The sequence below is a fragment of the Miscanthus floridulus genome, chromosome 14, assembly GCF_019320115.1.
Source record: "Miscanthus floridulus cultivar M001 chromosome 14, ASM1932011v1, whole genome shotgun sequence".
NCBI classification, from domain to species: domain Eukaryota; kingdom Viridiplantae; phylum Streptophyta; class Magnoliopsida; order Poales; family Poaceae; genus Miscanthus; species Miscanthus floridulus.
The window spans coordinates 51,500,972-51,520,142 of NC_089593.1; the positions used below are offsets into that span (position 1 = coordinate 51,500,972).

The 19,171-nt window shown below is 52.3% G+C and overlaps 1 protein-coding gene across 1 annotated transcript; it reads left to right on the forward strand.

The window, feature by feature from the left end:
- Positions 1-13,401: 13,401 nt before the first annotated feature.
- On the forward strand, positions 13,402-14,965 carry LOC136504845 (uncharacterized). The gene has a single exon (XM_066499874.1). The coding sequence runs from the start codon at positions 13,599-13,601 to the stop codon at positions 14,817-14,819; it is 1,221 nt and encodes a 406-aa protein (XP_066355971.1). The 5' UTR covers positions 13,402-13,598; the 3' UTR covers positions 14,820-14,965.
- The last annotated feature ends 4,206 nt before the right edge of the window (positions 14,966-19,171 follow it).

Below are 19,171 nucleotides of genomic sequence, written 5' to 3' on the forward strand. Positions count from 1 at the left end.
CCAAATTAGATGTTTGGATGTAGATGAAATTGCTATTTGGAATCAGGGACATGGCAAATACCAAATAAATGTTTGGATGTACATATCTCATCGAATTGAATCGACTCACCTTCTTCCCCACTGACGATGTCCTCGGACACGGCCCGCTGCCCCGGAGATGCAAGACCTGGCTCGTTGGCGACAGAGAGGAAGAAGGGACTTAAGGAAGAAGGGGATCCTAGATCCCCGGCTGCAAACCACCGGCGGTGGGGATCCAGGCACCTCAATGGTGGCTAGACTCGAGGAAGAAGTGCTCGTCCTCGACGGAGTCCCTCATATGCAACGTGGCCAGACTCGAGGAAGAACCGCTCGGCCTCCTAGATCCATTGTTGAGCTTGGGAAGAAGGAGAGGATCCCACACCACACCGTACATGGGGAAGAAGGAGAGGGCGGCAAGCTTGACTAGTGGTGGAGGGGTTGGAGTGGCGAGGGCGCCCGGCGGGGGAGGGGTTGGGGCGGCGTGGGCTCCCGGCGGGGGAACGTTGGGCCAACGAGGTTGACCGACAGGGCACGAGAGGGAAGTGTCGGAGCCGCGAGAGGGAAGCATCGGGGCAGCATCGAGGACTCGGGCGGGGAACCGCTCGGCCCAATTTCAATATAGAGCCTTACCCCTTTGTATTGGGAGAGGTCACTCCTAGTTCTAATCCAATACCAAGACATTGGGGTTGCAATTCTAAATCTCAATGCCATGGACATCCAAACACCAGAATTTAGGAAACATGATTCCAATTCCCAATTCCAGGCTCCAATATCTACATCCAAACAGGGTATTAAAGAATTTACAATATTAACTTGATTCACTCAAATTAAATAGGATTATACCCTTTTGATTATTACCCCAACTATCTAGGTTCACACATGTCGTTTTCTATTTACATCAGAATAACGCGCAGCTCATCTTGGAGTACGCCTGTTCCAAGGTCTGCTATACTTCAATTTGATTGAGCTTTGGCTCAAATCACCTAAATTCAAACAGCTGCAAAACAACTTAATGACAGCACCATGAGTACATTGCATACTCGCAGAACTTAATTCCAACATACATTTTTGGTGGATGCAAGAGGATGATAGGCTTTGTTGTTTTGCATAAAGGCATGGCATTTGTTAAAACAATGATATGCTCATGGTTCATGATTAAATTTATTAGCAAGTATAATTCATGACACGTAAGTAAGTGTAACATAATTAAGTGATCAATGTAATATTTCAATTCATGCACTAGTATCGTTACCAAGACTACAATGGGTCTAGAAGTGAGAACAACCGAAATGGTTCTATCTCGAGGGACTTCAGGCCTTTAAATAAACTCTACGGAGGTATACAACTGTACTCACACGGAAAATTGGATGAACATCCATACCTCGGGTCCGGTGATAAGGGTTGCCACACGTTTCCCAACATTTCCCTAATCTGGCCGAGAGTGTTCACAAAAGGGTTGATAAATTCCCGGGTAATGCTACCACCATCTACCCAGCGCCACCCTCATACCAGTTTCATGAACACACCGGTCGCAATCAGTTACTTAGCTTACCACCCCCATATGTGATATGTGGTCTGTATGGGTGGTTACTCGGACTCACTATCCCAATGAACGGTCCTTAATGCTCCACGAGCTACGTCACTTGAGATCCCAACACTCATAGTGACCTTACCCCTCGCATTGGTAGAGTATAACAAGTTGATCATCAAGATTATATTTCAAGTTGGGGTTGGTCCTTAACCATATTTGGGAAAGCAGGCAAGTTGTCAACCTTACAAGTTTTAGTAATTAGTTACCCCAGTGTATTATCCTACACGCGCGAGAGTGAGTTCCCTTCTCAAACTCGACTTCTAACATAACTAAGCAACTAACAACCTGTTCATTTGGTTGTGGCTTGTCGTAAACGATCGTAAATTTCCAGCCGGAACAGTATTTTTCTCTCACACAAACCAGCCAGCAGTACTTCTTCACGAACCAGCAACGAAACGAACCAGTCAACTGAACAAGCTGTAAGCATTAAATGAATCCCAACCCAATTGTTGAGTAAAGGCTAGGATTACTTAAGTGATTAGTTCTAAGCTAATGAATCAATATTAGTTTGTTAATCATATTCACATGAAATGCAACTCATAATGAAACAAGTAATAAGTATCCAAAATAGGGTTTATAGTAGTGGGGTGCCTGCCTGGTCATGTCGTCCTGATGACTAAGGATGACGATGACGATGACGACCGATACACGTTCCTCACATCCTATACCAACCTGAAAGAGAAGATAGAAAGGATTGGAGAGAATTGCCTGACCCGATGAGAAATGCGATTTAAAACTTGAGAAGAGATATCTAATGAAGCTCTACTATTGCACTAATATTTGTGATCTAAGTGTAGTTTAGTATTGTTGACCTCTTGGGTAAGGATCTAGGCTTATCAACACTCATTGTTAACTGGCGGGCCCTCCGTCACTCACGGCGGACACTCCGCTGAATTAGACTCCGAGGTTATTAGGCTCAGTTTTGGCTTTGTTAGGGTTGGTCAGACTCTTTGTCACAGGTGACGGACACTCCGTGACCTACGGGATGTTCCGAAGAATGTTCTGTTGGGTTAGGGACTTAGGTTATTCTGGTGGATAGTCCTTGACGGACACTCCGCGCCATGTGGCGGACGCTCCGGTAAGAACTGGGAGCTCTCGGTTTCCCTAAAACTCTATTTGTATAAATTGGTGGACACTCCGTGAGTCACCACGGACTCTCCGCTAGGAAACGGGTGCTCTCGGGTTCTCTGGAAACAACTTTTATAATTCGACGGATCACTGCAAAATGTAGCAGATGCTCCGTCACTTCACTGAGGGTGTTAGTGTCTCGACTATGAAGTTTACTGAATTGGGAAAGTTTATCGGACACTCCGTCGCTTCGATGGATACTTTGTCAAATGGGCAACAGAACCTATGTTCTAAGTTTCTGGTTTGTTAAAATTCTAGCTTGGGATGGAAAATATTTTATGCATGTGCATAATACTCTTTGGGTGACTCTAGTGACACGTTAGGCTAGTGCTAGCTAGGTTTTGGGCTTTAGTTAGTAAGTGCAACTAGTGATTTGTGTTTCATCCTATTTATGAGAAATTTTAGATAAATCTTGATATTGGGCAATGAAAACTTAACTCTGAGATTTGAGAATCATGAGGTCATCAAGATTATGAGTAGAGACTTGAGCAAATCTTGGATTCCAATCTTGAAGAGATGAATGAGCCATTCTTGATAGTTCTTGCAAAAATCCACAAAATGGCATGAGAAAGACATTAAGAGGGATCATGAGAGATTGAGCATCCATAGAACCTTGATCTTAGCTTTGTGATGAGGGAGAGATCACCACACTCCATGATCCATACATGCATGAGAGATTTGGGATTAGGGTTTGAGAGGATAAACCAAAATGATTGAGATGAGAGTTCATGAGCTAACCGTGGATATGGATTGAGATGAAGATGCCTTTGAGCTTGATGAGTTGATGATCTTGGATGCTTTGCTTCCACTTCACCTTCTACATTCTTCTCCAATCTTCACTTCCACTCTCTAGTTCTTCCTTTGTTCTTGCTTTCTAGAGAGATGGAGAGGATAAGAAATGAGAGAATGGATGGAGCTTGGGCTGGTTTAGCTGAGTACACTCTTCCAATTTCATGCATATCACAGGTGGGGTCCATGGGAGAGTGGAGGATAGCTCATGCTCCACTTACTGCTGATGTTTAGACAGTTTGCGGATGGTTCGGTGCTTCCGGCAGATAGTCTGGTACTTTTCTGACTTTGAGGAATGGATCCAATGATTGAGGAATTTGGTTTTGGGACCAAAGTCTATAATCCAAAAGGTGACTTCATGATTATAAAGGAATTGATGGTGTCAAATGATGTCTCTCGTAGTCCGATTGGCCATTGTTGACTTTGGTTGACTTGGGCATTTGCCAGAAGATGAATCACACTGTCGATTGAAATATGAGCATTCGTCTTAGTATAAAGCACCAGGGATTCCCATAGGAGCTCGATAAGGTGTTTTTGTCGATGTCTAGTCAAGAGCTCAAATTGTAACGAACGTGGGTCATTACAAAACCTCCCCTCCTTGGAAAAAGCTTGCCCTCGAGCTTTCCCGAGAGGCTATTAGGAAATGCTTCGGAAAAGCTCAGGGTTACTTCCTATGATCATTTCTTGTATATCCAAGTTTTCGGCGACTTCTTACTCTCTAGGGTCCAAATTGGGTTACTTGGAGCTTGTCGTTCTTATTTCCATATTTCTCATTCTCGATTCCTCTAACTTGATATTTTTATAAGTTGGCAGGTTGAGGTAACTCATCACCAAGGATTGACATTTACTGAAGTCAACATAACTTAGTTGAAGAGTTGGATCCAAAAGGGGTGTTCTCTAGGTTTTCACGGACAGTCCACTGGTTATGTCGGACGGTCCATCCGTTTCTGTATTTGATGCAGTGGTATATAACCGTCGGGCCCACAAGGTGACAGACACTCTATCGCTAAGGCGGATACTTTGTCGAGCCACGGGTTATAAACTGTCGGGGGTGCATAATCGGGGTACCCCCAAGATACGGATAGAGAGTCACCCAGGACAACCCAACTGGCCACGGCCTAGTCGACCACAGTCTGCCTCGACCTTTCTTCCCCTAAGCCATATGAGGCCCACCTCAACCTCTCCAGTCCCTCAACCATACACTGCACGAAACAGTCACCTCGACCACCTCCGTCCTTGACCACTCGGGAAGGACGGGAGGTGGGTGGACGCATTTAATGCACCTACCCGGATGGGATGTGCACGCGCACTCACACTCCTCCGGGTATAGGGAAGGACGACCACCCTTCAGGCCGCCAGGACCTTGGACAGAGCATCACCTTCGGGCAGTGCCCCTCTGATAGACAAGACAACACCGGGGCTTAGCTACATCATCATGCGTGGCTCGACACCGTCCAAATCTCGCCTAACTCGATAGACGGGCGTACGACGTACCCACTACGGGTATGGGACTCACAACCGAGAAGCAAGTTCCCACCGAACCGACCGGATCCAATGCCCTAGACCTGACCCTAAGAGGTCGGGGCAACATGGCCACGACCAAGGGAGCAGGTAGCCTGTGATGGACAGCCACTCCTACCATACAGCGGTACCATGACTTCTCCCCGAAGAAACGGACGCTAGGATGGAGGCCGACGACGTCAACAACGAGCCCACACCATACAGGGGAGTTGATGAACAACCACTATTCCCACAATGTCGTCATGGCTGACACAATGCCTCCATGACACGCCATGCCTTTGCGTGGGGAGCAAGACCATGACGACCATACCTGGATGTGCGTACAGAAGCCAAGACAAGACAGGATGGATTGCTGACCAAGCTCACTAGCTTCTCCCTCCCTCAGGACTCTCAACCACTTGGGCCGGGAGAACCCTCCATCTCTACATGTAACCTGGCCCCCATGGCTATATAAGGGGAGTCGGGCCTTTTCCTTAGACAATCGATTTCTCCTACCTCGAATCCCTTCTCTCCGTAGAACCCTAGCTTGCATCCCCCTGTTGTAAGCCTTTGGCGCACTTGAACTGAGGAACACGTACACGTAGCCTCTAGCACTAGACGTAGGGCTTCGTCCCAAACCAGTATAATTCCTTGTGTCTCGAGTGCTAGCCATTGACTCCCTTGAGTAGTATGGTGCTAAATTTACTGGTCGGTCCACAAAATTCCGATAGTTGGCGCGCCTGGTAGGGGAAAGTCGTGCACTCATGTTAGTGATCAGGGATTCTAAACGTGCGAAGTTTGCCAAGTTTGATAATGGTAAACGTGCCAAGTTTGATAATGGTAATTGTGCGAATCCCATTTGAGGGATGGTAAAAGAGTGAAGCCCACGTTTCATGGTAGCAAAATTGCCATTTTCTCTCTGAATCGCCTGCAACAGCAAGGGATAAATGGACAGTGTTAGCCGGATTGAGTGGCTATCCTAGAAACAATTGATATTTTGGAGGATGAAAATGTTTGTGCACCTCATGTATACATGTGTGTGAACCTGTTAATGCATGCATATGTGAACCTTTTGTATGCATTTGTGAAGCAAATGTAAGGTGTGAAAATTGTGCTATCTTATTGTTTCAACTTTTTGGTGATATTGTGATGTTGCATGTGAACCTTATGTGCCAAAATGATCGAAATTGACATCAAAATATTATGTACAAAATTGTGTGTATAAATTTACATTTACACAATGAAAAAACAGAAAAAAAAACAATGCCCAAACTAGGAAGGAAGAACGAACAAGCCAAAAAAATTTAAGAGCAAAAAATGGAAAAACAGGCAGCAAAAGGAACGTTGTAGACTGAGAAAAAATTAAACAGGAGCAAAATAGTCATTTTACTATCTACTTAACGCCTTAAAATGAAGGATAAAACCGACGACAAAAAAAGAAGATTTTAATTTTCAATATCAAATAAGAAAGTACAGTAGCAAACATGAAATTTCTCGTCCCAAAAGGCAGCGTCCGCGATGGTATCAAAGGATTAATTTTCTCCTCCCAAAGCACGGATCTAAGGGATGGTAGAAAAAAAAATGTAGTCAAATCCGACTCATCACTTGCCCCCCCTCCCCCTTTGTCTCGGCGATGAGGGCATGAGGCGACGGCGGCAAGGAGCAGCGCGGCCGGCCGGCGGTACGCACGCACGCACTGATGATGTGCGTGTGCGTCACCGAGAAAGCTTTGTAGACAGAAGTGCTGAGGAAAGGTGGCGGTCATGGCGGGCCGATGCGATGGTGTGACCGAGGGGGTGAGACCCACCGGCGGGCAACTTCACGGCGGATCCCCTTGTCGCGGTGAGTAGAACAACCTCTTTAGGGTTTCGGGGATTTCGGCAAAAAGGCGAGGTGCCATGGCCGGGGAGGGGACCTAGAGAGCGCGGCCGCGGAGGGGGCGAGGGGCCATGGCTGGGAAGGGGCGCGGCTGCGGAGGATGGCCGGTGAGAGGCGCGGACGCTCGTGACGGGAGAGAAGAAGCCAAACAGAAGCGAACGAATGGTTGTTTTTGTGTAAGCAGTGGTAGCGGTGGCTAATTTCTCTCAGCTCCACTAAATTTGGAAATTGTGGAGCACCCCCTGAGCTGCTCCATCGATTTAAACCGCGTGATGCCATCGGCCGTCGGTGACTCGCTATGCTCTGTTGCGCCGCCTCCCTGCGCGATGGCACCCGGTCCATCCCAATTCCCAACAGCCATTGCTCCATAGCTCCACCACCAGTAGGCCATCGCTCCTGTCTCTTTTCCTTCCTTGTCATGCTACATTGCTGGTCTGCTGCTTACCATCCTCGACGGCACGCCCGCCTTGCTGCGCTATCTTGTGATTCTTGTCCATGCCTGCCATTCTCCACTCATTTGTGTCAGTTTGGTCCTAGCCATGCTCCCCACCTTTGCCGCATGCCTCCAGTGCGCCTCAGATCCACGAAGAGGAGTACTAAATCGGTGACAATGGTGTCAGCGAGAAAAGCATGAAGCAAGCCTTGGTGCGAAGAGCTCCTCAGTGGTGCGAAGAGCTCAGTGAGAAGCTCCTCTGCCCACATGTCACTGGAGAAGGAGGTGAAGTCTGCTAGCGTCATCTATGCATTGGTCTCCTCGATCAGAACCGAGGACCGAACTGAAAAGACCGAAGACCGAACCCTCAAGAGGGCGAATCGGGCAGCGCCTACATCCGCCGCCGCCAACCCCTTCCCCAAGCCTCCACCACCTAGCCGCCACCGGAGCTCGACGCCGGAGGCCGGTGGAGAGCAAGGACGGCGGCGGCTAGACTTTTTCTTCTCCCTCCCTCCCTCTCTCTCTTCTGGAGGAGCTCCCGTATGGGGCAGCTACCGGCGGCCGGTTCCCAACTTCGACACACACAGATACGGCGCCCCCTCGACCGGATCTACGACGGGGATGGTTGACGTTGTTCATGGTGGTGGCACCGGCGCAGGGGTGGCAGGCGGTCGGGGCTAGGCCACCTGTGCTCGCACACCTGCAAGCTGTCAGGGCGGCAACCGGCCGGGGCCAGCCATCCTGTGCCTGCACTCCTGCTGCCTGCCCATGGCCGGCGGCAGCTAGGGCACGAGCCCTGTGGCTTGGCACGGCAGGAGCGGCGCGCTCGGCGGAGGTGGAGGTGGCCACACGGGGCTGCTGCTCTCCGTCGAGGACTACGAGTGTGACTTCGGTGATTGGGATGACGGGCGGCAACCCATGCGCAACGGCAGCAACGAGGCCCGTGTAGGGGGTTGGGGGCCTTGGTGAAAGCCTTGCCCTTTCGCGCCGATGACGGCGACACCTCCGGGCGCCGTTTACTTCCTTGGAAGCGTCCGTCGTTCAGCCCTCTCCCCTTGTGTGGCGCTTTCTTCCTGTGTGTAAAACCTTAACCTTCTGGTTAGGCGATGGCGGCGCTTGTGGCGTCGTTCCCCTCATTGGAGGAGGCATCACTTTTGGAAGCTCATGCTTTGCCAGCCATGGTGGTTGCCAATAAGTTGGAGACCTAGTTAAGGATTCAAGGTCCAGTGTCCATGGCGTCGAAAGGTGGCTTGAAAGGAGTTGGCATAGCGATTGGAGAGCTTGGCATCTGCTTGGTGGAGGGCAACGGTTCTAGAGAGACCATACGCTAGTTGCGCCCACGAAGATGGCGAGGAGGCCGGCGTGGGTGGCACCCATGAAGTTGGCGAGGAGGCCGGCGTGGGAGGTGGTGGCCAGCAGATTTGCGTTGTCAAGGTGACCTGTGTGGTTTGGCTGCGGGTGGTCCCGCTCAGCGGCGTCCGTTCTGACATAAGAAGGTTTTCTGACTGGCAGCTGGAAGACCCATGTGGCACTTCAACCTTTGATGGGGCAGTTAGGTTGCTGGAAACTACAGTGTACGCGCCTGGATCTCAGTGGACGGGATCGGCTTGGTGAGCGCTAGAGGCAGCCAAACCACGCAGGGGGAGAGGGCTGAACGATGGACGGCTTACAGTGGACTACGACGGCTAGCCCTGCTTGGCGGTGGCTTGTCCGGTGTGGTACATCGTCTTGATTGGCGGCGCAAGCGGATTTGATTGCGGGAGGGCTATACGGCTTGTGGCGATCTACGGCGGCTTGTCCTGCTTGGTAGCAGGCTAGCTCGGTGTGGGTCATCATCAGTGACGACGGCACGAGCGGTGGCGATGGCGTTTTCGCCCTGACGTCCTTGTCGTCCAGGGTTTTAGCAGTGCGGTGTGGTGACCAGCCAGTGGTTTGGAGTTGGTGGTGTTTTTTTTCCTGAGTTGAGCTTCGGCTTTGTGCGGTTCTTGTCGATGTCCTAAACCGACCGACTAAAGTTGTTTTTTCTTCCTTTTGTTTGAGTTTGTTTTCCGGCCTGGTTGTTGGTCGCTGTTGTATATTGTTGTGTCCACTTTGAGCTTATCTTCTTTTTAATATAATCGACAGCTCTCCTACCTCACATTTTTTTTAAAAAGGACCAAACCCTCGGTACACTGAATCTTCGAAACTAATGACGGATTTGCAAAGGCCAAACATTTTAATAACCGAAGAGACCGAACTGAAGTGTCGGTTTTAACCAAACGCGCATCCCTAGTCCCAGTGAAGATAGGATTCCAATAGTATCAGGAATCGTAAACGAACTCGGACATGATTCATAGTGGGAGTGGGCACATGCCATATGCTCTTCTAAAAGCAACGTATGTAAAACAAATCTTCCGTACTTTATTATTATACTAGCAAATATGTCCGTGCGTTGCAACAGGAGAAAATAACTATCAAATATTCGTCGACATGAATGATATATATCTATTTATAGTTTACCTTTTCTATAAAAGTTTAAAGCTATAATTTATGTTATGCGGTGATCATGACATCCATAGTATAAGCTAATGTTATCAATACAATAATATCATAATAAGTTATTATCAATTTTAAATATAATTTTGGTAGATTTATTTTATCTCATTACAATGAACATTGTGGGGATTACACTTTGCCTCCAGACCCTCGATGGAGGCCCGCGAGGGCGGAGGTCGAGGGTGTTTCACAGGAAGCGAGCAAGAAATGGGCGAAGGTATGGTGCCAGAGAGGACGCAATAAATTCAAGAGTAAATAGATATTAAGCGGAGCTCGGGCCAGGTCGCCCTCGCTGGCGTGTGGAGCCAATAGCGAGCAAAGTCAATGAGGCTTGGCGAATTTACGAAGATGCCCTGGTCCCTTACTGCTTGCGTGAAAGGTCTGGTGGTGGGAGGTTTGCGGCGTTATGTGTTTGCGAGGGCAATCTCATAGGCGAAGGAGAGGTGGGCGGTTGCCGCGAGGGCATTCCCGAACACACATAAATATTTTCATACTATTTATGCATTGATATAGTTATAAATATAGGGTGTGTTTGGTTGGGTGGCCAACCCCTAGTCTGACCCCCTGGAGCCAATTTTGGTCTGTTTGGTTGCCTGGAAGTGGGCTGGAGTCTGGCTAGGGCAGGCCATCCGTACCCCTTTAGCCTGGCTAGGATTGAATGCCTAAATCGGCTGTTCTTCTGGAGCCTGGCCAGGCACCGGTCCCGTTCTCCTCACCTCCGGTTGCGAGTTCATCATGCTGCCTCGTCGTTCCCTTCGACCTCGGCCTCGATCTCGTCCGACCACGATGCTCTTCCTCCCCGCGGGTACTCCTCCCGTGCTCCACCCCGCCTGGTGCTCGCCATGGCGTTCGTCGTGCTCGTTGCCGTGACGGTGGCCGTGCTCGCCTCTCCTTCCTGGGCACGTCACTGCCGGAGCCTGGTGCTCGCCGCCGTGACGGAAGCCGTGCTCAACTCTCCTTGGACGCGTCACCGCTGGAGCTGGAAGAACGAAGCACGGGGCTGCCGGATGGTGGTGGTTGCCGTTGCCATGGCCGCCGCCGTTCTGCAGCGCGAGCACGGCATGGGCACCTCGCTGGCCTCACAAATTCCGAGCGCGCCGAGGACCTCGATGTGGAGGTGGTCCTTGAGGCCGAGGAAGAGGAGGCCACAGCCCCAGAGCGTGCCCACCGCCGTGCTCTCCATCCTGGACCGCGAGCTCCCTCATCTGCGGTTCGCCCACCTGCGAAGGAGGCGCTCCGGATGTCGTGCCCATCGTCGTGGTCCTGCGTGCTCTCTATCCTAGACCAAATGAGCAGGGGAGGGAGGGAGGGAGAACGGGGCGGGACGTGGAGAATCATGGTGCCGGGATGGGTACGGAGACGGCACCGGCGGGGAAGAAGCTGAGTGAAGCTGCTGCTAGCGGCGGCCGGGTGGTGCTCGTCGAGGATGGCCATCAATTGTTCGACAAAATGCCCCAAAGAGGTAACCTTACCAATTCGGAGAAGAGGTGACTGTATCAAAACAAACCAGGCAACCAAACACACCTTGGGGCTAGCCAGGCTAACGTAGTACAGACAACTAAACAACCATGGGTTGGCTCGATGGGAGCAAGCTAAGACTGCCCAGGCTAAGATTCTAGCCAGGCTAAAAGTTAACCAGGAAACCAAACACACCCATGGAGTACTATGACTACTGGTGTATCCCCTAAAGATTATGACAGGAGACCTCTCTAAATTTTTCACATGTAACCTTCATCAGGGATTGTACTGGTATGTGTATATATACAATTTATAGACAATATTTAGAACAGATCGGAAAATAAAATGGTCAAGATTTCAATTCAAGGTTTGATTAGTTAAACAAAAAATTCAATTAGTTATAATAAGATAATTATTTTACTAATGAAAACTGTATTAATATCTTGGAAGTGGAAATCTCTCTTTTCTTAAAATAGGATTCAGAGTTTAAAAGATCCATAATATTATATTATTATTTTTTGATATTTAGGAAAATATATAAAAAAAATAGAACAGAAAGGTATTCAAAAATCAAAGAAAAATCCAAACGGAAAAGTGACTCGGAAGTCAATGTTCGGACTCCAAACGTGACAAAAGAAAAGGTAAAAGAAGAAGAAACGGATAAGGGGAAATAAAGGAAACATAACATGGAAAGGAAAGGCAAAAAGTAAGATAGAAAAACGAAAACCGAACCCTGGAAAAAAAAAAGGAAAACTGAAAACATATGACTTTGGAACATGAAATTGAACGGGAAAACCGTACGCCGGGCCACATACACGATCCAATACGTTTTGAAATTGGTCTCTGTATTGTGCTAGACAAGAGTTATTCTAGCTCGTTTGAGCACGGTTATATATATTAGTTCGGACGGAAGAAACTTCTCATTGTCCGGTAGTTAGAGAGAGACGGACCAAAAAATGGATGGACGAAAAAAATGGCCAGAAATTTTGCCTTTTTATTATTAGGTATAGATATAGATATTGATATAGATATATATAGGTAGAGATTTGGAGATAAGCATATATATGTATTTTGGACGTCATGAATCTCAATATTTCTACGTACTCGATACTGATATGGTTTAGAGCTAGAGTCTAGAGTACAAGCGAATACGGCAATACATAAACGGAGTGCATATTTTTTCGGTACTGTTTTGCATTAACCGAAATTTGATCCGCAAAAGCTAATGTCAAGGAGAAATAAAAATAATGTAAGGAAGTTTGTAGAAGCGACAAACGAAGAAACTCTTCGCTCTTTAACATTAGGGATAGATGAGTCTGCTAGGGTTGAACTGATCACAAATGGGTCCATAGATTGTTGGGGCCCTCTTATATTTAGATTAGGATGACTGGGGAGTTGGGATCAATTCAAGATTGATTTGGACCACCAATAATCATGGGCATTTTCTTGGTCAACCGTTGCCTTATAGTCATGGGCAACAGTTAGCCGAGATCACTTCTAATACACCAAGCTCCTCATTGCCAACCTCGACAAGCCCGCGAGGCGCAGGCAATCAAGCACATCAACCATGTACATCGGTTCCTGCTATAGGGTTGAACTTTAGAACCACACAATCTACCTCTAGACGATTTGAGGAAATTCTCCAACAATTTATCTTATGAGAGACTACTTGGTGAAGGTGATTTTGGTAAGGTGTATGAGCTAGAAGATTTGCGAAATATTACAGACAATTTCTCTGAAGAGAGACTACTTGGTGAAGGTGGTTTTGGTAAGGTCTATAAGGTAAGATTAAATCATATATTTTTCATCCTCTCAATTATCTGCTCCTGTTTATGTCAATAAGAGAGTTTAAACAGGGACTGCTACCGAATGGGGATATGATTGCTGTGAAGAAGCTTACATCGACAATGCCAGGAATCAAGGACAGGCAATTTGACAATGAAGTCTGGCATCTTATGAGGCTGAGCCACCCAAATATAGTGCGACTTGTAGGCTACTGTTCTCGCACAGAGGAAATACTAGTACTGCATCAGGGGAAATACTGTTGGAGTATGAGAGTATGAGTGTATTAGGCCCATGAGGCCCATGTATGACTAATATACATTGCTACCCTTCTACGGTTAGCCCAATGATACTTCCACACTATTCTAGCATGGTATCAGACTAGGCTTTCCTCCCTCCCCTTCCCCAACCAGCCGCCAGAGGCTTTCCTCCCTCCCCTTCCCCAACCAGCCGCCAGGCGCCGCCGGCCGGCCTCTTGCCGCCGCCATGGCTGGCCGCCCTCCCCCTCCCCCTCCCTCCCCAACCTACTTCAACATTTTCCCCTCCCTTCCCTACCCGTCGTGGGCCCAGCGCGCGGGCGCCGGCCCCCTTGCCACGGACGCGGATGGCCCGGCCGCCGCCGCTGTCGCTGCGGGCGTGGGCGCGGGCGTGGGTGGCCCAGCCGCCGCTGCGGGCGCGGGCGCAGGCGGCCCCGCCGCTACGGGTGCGGGCGCAGGCGGCCCCGCCGCCGCGGGCGCGGACACGGGCAGCCTGCCCACTGCCGCCGCCGCCGCTGCTGCAGGGGCGGGCGCGGGCGCAGGCAGCCACGCCGCTGCCGCTGGGGGCGCGGGGGAGACCCTGGAGCCTTTCTTCTTCCCCGCTCCCCCTCCTCTGCCACCCCCTGCCCCTCTCCAGACGGCAGGGGCCAACTCCGCTCTCGCCGCCGCTCTCGTGGCTTCACGGGCTGCTGCTGCGGACAGCCAGGCCCGGGTGCGGGCGGCCACCCTCGCTTTGGAGCGCGAGCGCGACGCGGCTGATGCCCTGGCCCGCCAGATCGCTGAGGCGGAGCAGCTCCTCGTCCTCCCTACATCCTACGACACCGCGGCCACCTCCTCAGGCTCGACGGGTCACCGCGCGTCTCGCACCACGGTCATCTGGCACGACCCGGCCGACCCGCACGTGGCTCAGCTCCACTACCAGGCCAGGGGTGTCCAGAACATCCGACTCCTCGTCCCGGTCGTCCTCGAGCCTGAGTCGCCCTCTTACGCCCGCTGGAGGGACCTGGTTCTCCTCACCCTCCGCCGCTACGCCCTCGACGACCACGTCCTAGTCGACGCCTCGGTCGTGGTCCAGACCCCATCGTGGCTGCGCCTTGACAGCGTCGTCCTCTCCTGGATCATCGGGATGATCTCCCTGGACCTCCACGACCTCGTCCGCAACTCTGCTGACGCTCGCCGGGCCTGGCTTGCGCTCGAGGGCCAGTTTCTGGGCAATGCCGAAGCCCGGGCCCTGCGTCTCGATGCGAGCTTCCGCACCTTCGTTCAGGGTGACCTCTCCGTTGGCGATTTCTGCCAGCGCATGAAGAGCATGGCGGACTCCCTCGGCGACCTTGGCTGGCCCGTGGAGGACCGCATTCTGGTCCTCAATGTCCTCCGCGGGCTCAGTGACCGCTACGCCCACCTCTGGACGTGGATCACCCGGCAGAGGCCCTTTCCCTCCTTCCTGTAGGTCCGTGACGACCTTGTCATGGAGGAGCTCACTCAGGGCGTCCAGCCAGGGTCCACCTCCGCGCCAGGGTCCTCGTCTTCCTCGACTGCCCTGGCCGCTACTCCTCCGGCGCGTTCGTTCGCTCCACCGCCGTCGTCGCTTCTTGGTTCTCCTCCCTCCGGGCCGGCGGGGGTGGGGGGGCCGTGGCGGCCGCCGTCGCCGCGGAGGGGGGCGTGGGGGCCGCGGGGGCCACCACACACCGGCTCCTCCAGGGAGCCACCAGTCGCCCGTGACTCCACGGGGTGCAGCCTGGCCCTCTTTCCACAACCCGTGGTTGGGGCGCATCTCCATGTGGCCCTTCCCGGCTCTAGGTGGAGAGCCCCGCCCACCAGTGGCCTTGCTCACTGGAGCTCCTCCGAGGTTTTACTCCCCGTCTGCGTGGGCTACACCTCCCGGCGCATCTTCGTGGGTGCCACCTCCCCGACACCTTGCCCGGGCCTATCGGTTGGAACCCGACGGTCTTGGCCAGATCCTTCAGCACCATGGCCCTGACACCGCCTGCCGGTACCGACTGGATTGCCGACTCGGGTGCCACTTACCACACTACTCTAGACCCTGGTATACTCTCCTCTATTCACCCTCCTTCTCCCTCTCATCCTTCGTCCATCATGGTCGCGAATGGTTCGTGTATTCCAGTCACGTCCGTGGGTGCCGCCGGCACTCATGGTTCCTTTCTTCTTCCTGACATTCTTGTTGCACCCTCTATGGTTCACAACCTTCTTTCTATTCGTCGTTTTACAGCTGACAATTCCTGTTCTGTTGAATTTGACTCTTCTGGTCTTACTGTAAAGGATTTGGCTTCCCGGCGTCCTCTTCTCCGATGTGACAGCACGGGACCCCTTTACACCCTTCGGCTTCCGACGTCTGCTTCCTCTTCGTCACCATCTACTTTGTCAGCTGCCTTCGCTGCCACTCCTTCTTCCACCACTTGGCACCGTCGCCTCGGCCATCCTGGACGTGATGCTCTGACGCAGCTTAGTCGCAGTTTCGACATTGGTTGTACTCGGGCTCACGATGAGCACTTGTGTCATGCGTGCCAGCTGGGCCGCCATGTTCGTCTCCCCTTTTGTTCTTCTTCTTCACATGCTACGCATGTGTTTGATCTTGTACACTGCGACCTATGGACATCTCCTGTCATCAGCATTTCTGGGTATAAATACTATCTTGTGGTGGTTGACGATTTCTCGCATTATTCGTGGACTTTCCCCTTGCGTGCAAAGTCGGATACCTTCACCACTCTTCTCCACTTTTTCGCCTGGGTGTCTACTCAGTTCGGCCTTACCATCAAGGCCGTCCAGTGTGACAATGGCCGTGAGTTCGATAACGGCACCTCCCGTGCCTTCTTCCTCTCTCACGGTGTCCAGTTGCGCATGTCTTGCCCGTATACCTCCTCCCAGAACGGCAAGGCCGAGCGCATGATTCGCACCACGAACAGCACCATGCGCACCCTTCTGCTCCAGGCGTTGCTTCCTGCTCGCTTCTGGGCCGAGAGTCTGCACACCTCCACCTATCTCCTTAACCGCCTTCCTTCCGCTGCCTGCCCGGCTCCCACACCACACCACGCTCTCTTCGGTACCCCTCCTCGGTATGACCACCTTCGTGTCTTCGGGTGTGCGTGTTACCCTAACACCACTGCCACCACTCCCCACAAGCTGGCTCCCCGTTCCGCTCTGTGTGTCTTCCTTGGGTACTCCCCGGATCACAAGGGGTACCGGTGCTTTGACCTCACCTCCCGTCGGGTCCTCATCTCTCGCCACGTGGTGTTTGATGAGTCTGTCTTCCCCTTCTCCACCACCACCCACACCATCTCCCACCCCCGACCCTGACCCCTTCTCTCTGTTTCCCACTGACACGGTGGTCCAGCCGCTTTTACCGCTGTCTCCTGCAGGTACTGCTTCCCCGTGCCCCTCGCCTGGCCCGTGCCCCCGCTCGCCGCCCACCAGTGACGCCCCTGGCCCTGCGCCCTGCCCGGGTCCGGAGGCGTCGCCCTCCGGAGCTGCCCCTGCCCCTCCGTCCGCAGCGGGTCCGGGGACGCCGCCTGTCGCACCTCCTGCGTGTTTCGCCCAGCCGGTGCACGTCTACCAGCGCCGTGTGCCGGCGGCAACGCTGCCTCCGGCACCACCAGTGGCTCCTTCTCCGCCAGCGACCCCTACACCGCCGCCGCCGCCTCAGGCTGCCCGTGTCGCGTCGCCGGTGTACCACCCGCAACTCCTTCACCGACACCCGCGGCATGTTCACCCTATGGTGACGCGTCACGCGGCTGGTACCCTGCGGCCCCGGGCTCTCGCGACGATGCCCGACGACCCGCAGATCTCTCCTGTACCCTCTTCCGTTCGCGACGCCTTGTCGGACCCTCATTGGCGCCGCGCGATGGAAGAGGAGTACGCGGCTCTCCTCGTCAACCAGACATGGGATCTGGTGCCCCGTCCACCCGGATCCAACGTCGTCACCGGCAAGTGGATCTGGACACACAAGCGGCGGGCTGATGGTACCCTTGAGAGGTACAAGGCTCGCTGGGTTCTTCGGGGTTTCACTCAGCGCCCTGGAGTCGATTATGATGAGACTTTCAGCCCCGTGGTGAAGCCGGCCACCATACGCACAGTGCTCTCCCTAGCTCTCGGTCGCTCTTGGCCTGTGCATCAGCTGGACGTCAAGAATGCTTTTCTCCACGGGACTCTCACCGAGACAGTCTACTGCAGCCAGCCAGCGGGGTTTGTTGACTCTTCTCGTCCGGACATGGTCTGCCGGCTCAACAAGTCTCTCTACGGCCTCAAGCAGGCCCCCCGGGCGTGGTACTCTCGGTTTGCTGCTTTCCTGCTGACACTGGGGTTTGTGGGGGCCAAGTCGGATACGTCTCTGTTTATCTATCACCATGGAGCTGAGACTGCCTATCTGCTGCTCTACGTTGATGATATTGTCCTCACAGCCTCCAGCCCGTCCTTACTCAGCCGTGTCATCGCCTCTCTTCAGCAGGAGTTTGCTATGAAGGATCTTGGTGTGCTCCACCACTTCCTCGGGGTCACTGTTGAGCCTCGCCCCACCGGCCTTCTCCTTCACCAGCGGCAGTACACTCTTGATATCCTGGAGCGTGCTGGGATGACTAACTGCAAGCCCTGCTCTACTCCAGTTGACACACAGGGCAAGCTGTCAGAGGCCGTGGGCACCACCGTGGCAGACCCCACTGCTTACTGGAGTCTTGCAGGTGCCCTTCAGTACCTCACCTTCACTAGGCCAGACATCACCTATGCAGTGCAGCAGATATGCCTTCACATGCATGATCCCCGAGAGCCTCACCTCACTGCGCTCAAGCGCCTCCTCCGTTACCTCCGTGGCACTGTCGACTACGGCTTACTCCTTCAGCGGTCTTCCTCCACCGAGCTCGTCGTCTACACTGACGCCGACTGGGCTGGGTGTCCGGACACTCGGCGCTCTACCTCCGGCTACGCTGTCTTTCTGGGCGGCAACCTGGTGTCCTGGTCGTCCAAGCGCCAGCCGGTGGTCTCCCGATCCAGTGCCGAGGCGGAGTACCGAGCTGTCGCTAACGGCGTGGCTGAGGCCTCCTGGCTCCGACAGCTCCTTGCCGAGCTCCACAGCCCTCTCTCCCGGAGCACGCTGGTCTACTGCGACAACGTCAGTGCGGTGTACCTCTCCACCAACCCCGTGCAGCACCAACGGACCAAGCATGTGGAGATCGACCTACACTTTGTCCGTGATCGGGTTGCCATCGGCGATGTTCGGGTCCTACACGTCCCGACCACCTCCCAGTTTGCCGACATCTTCACCAAGGGCCTCCCGTCATCGACCTTCACCGAGTTTCGCTCCAGCCTCAACATCATTGGTGGCTAGTTGCGTCTGTGGGGGGGCTCGTGTGTGTGCTTCTTTTCATGTCCAGTCTGTAACTCCGCTGCGACGGTAGTTCAGACTGCGGGGGGGTGTTGGAGTATGAGAGTATGAGTGTATTAGGCCCATGAGGCCCATGTATGACTAATATACATTGCTACCCTTCTAGGGTTAGCCCAATGATACTTCCACACTATTCTAGCAAATACGTTTATGCTGAGAAGTCGGAAAGGTTGCTTTGCTTGGAATACCAGCCTAAGGGAAGCCTTCATGACCATCTTTCAGGTATGGCAATCCAATATAGGCTTATCTGTTCATTTTTCTTTCTTTGAAGTTTGAACTTCAAATTGTTATTTGTGTGGTAAGAGAATAGTTACTATTCACATATTATGAGAACAACTACGTTTTATTTATACATCATTTTTTGGATGTCCTATTGCAAATACAGACGAATCTTCTGGACTTGATTGGGA

What these genes read in the sequence shown, in the direction of transcription:
- LOC136504845 (XM_066499874.1), top strand. Translation starts at nt 13,599, where the DNA reads ATGGCTGGCCGCCCTCCCCCTCCCCCTCCCTCCCCAACCTACTTCAAC.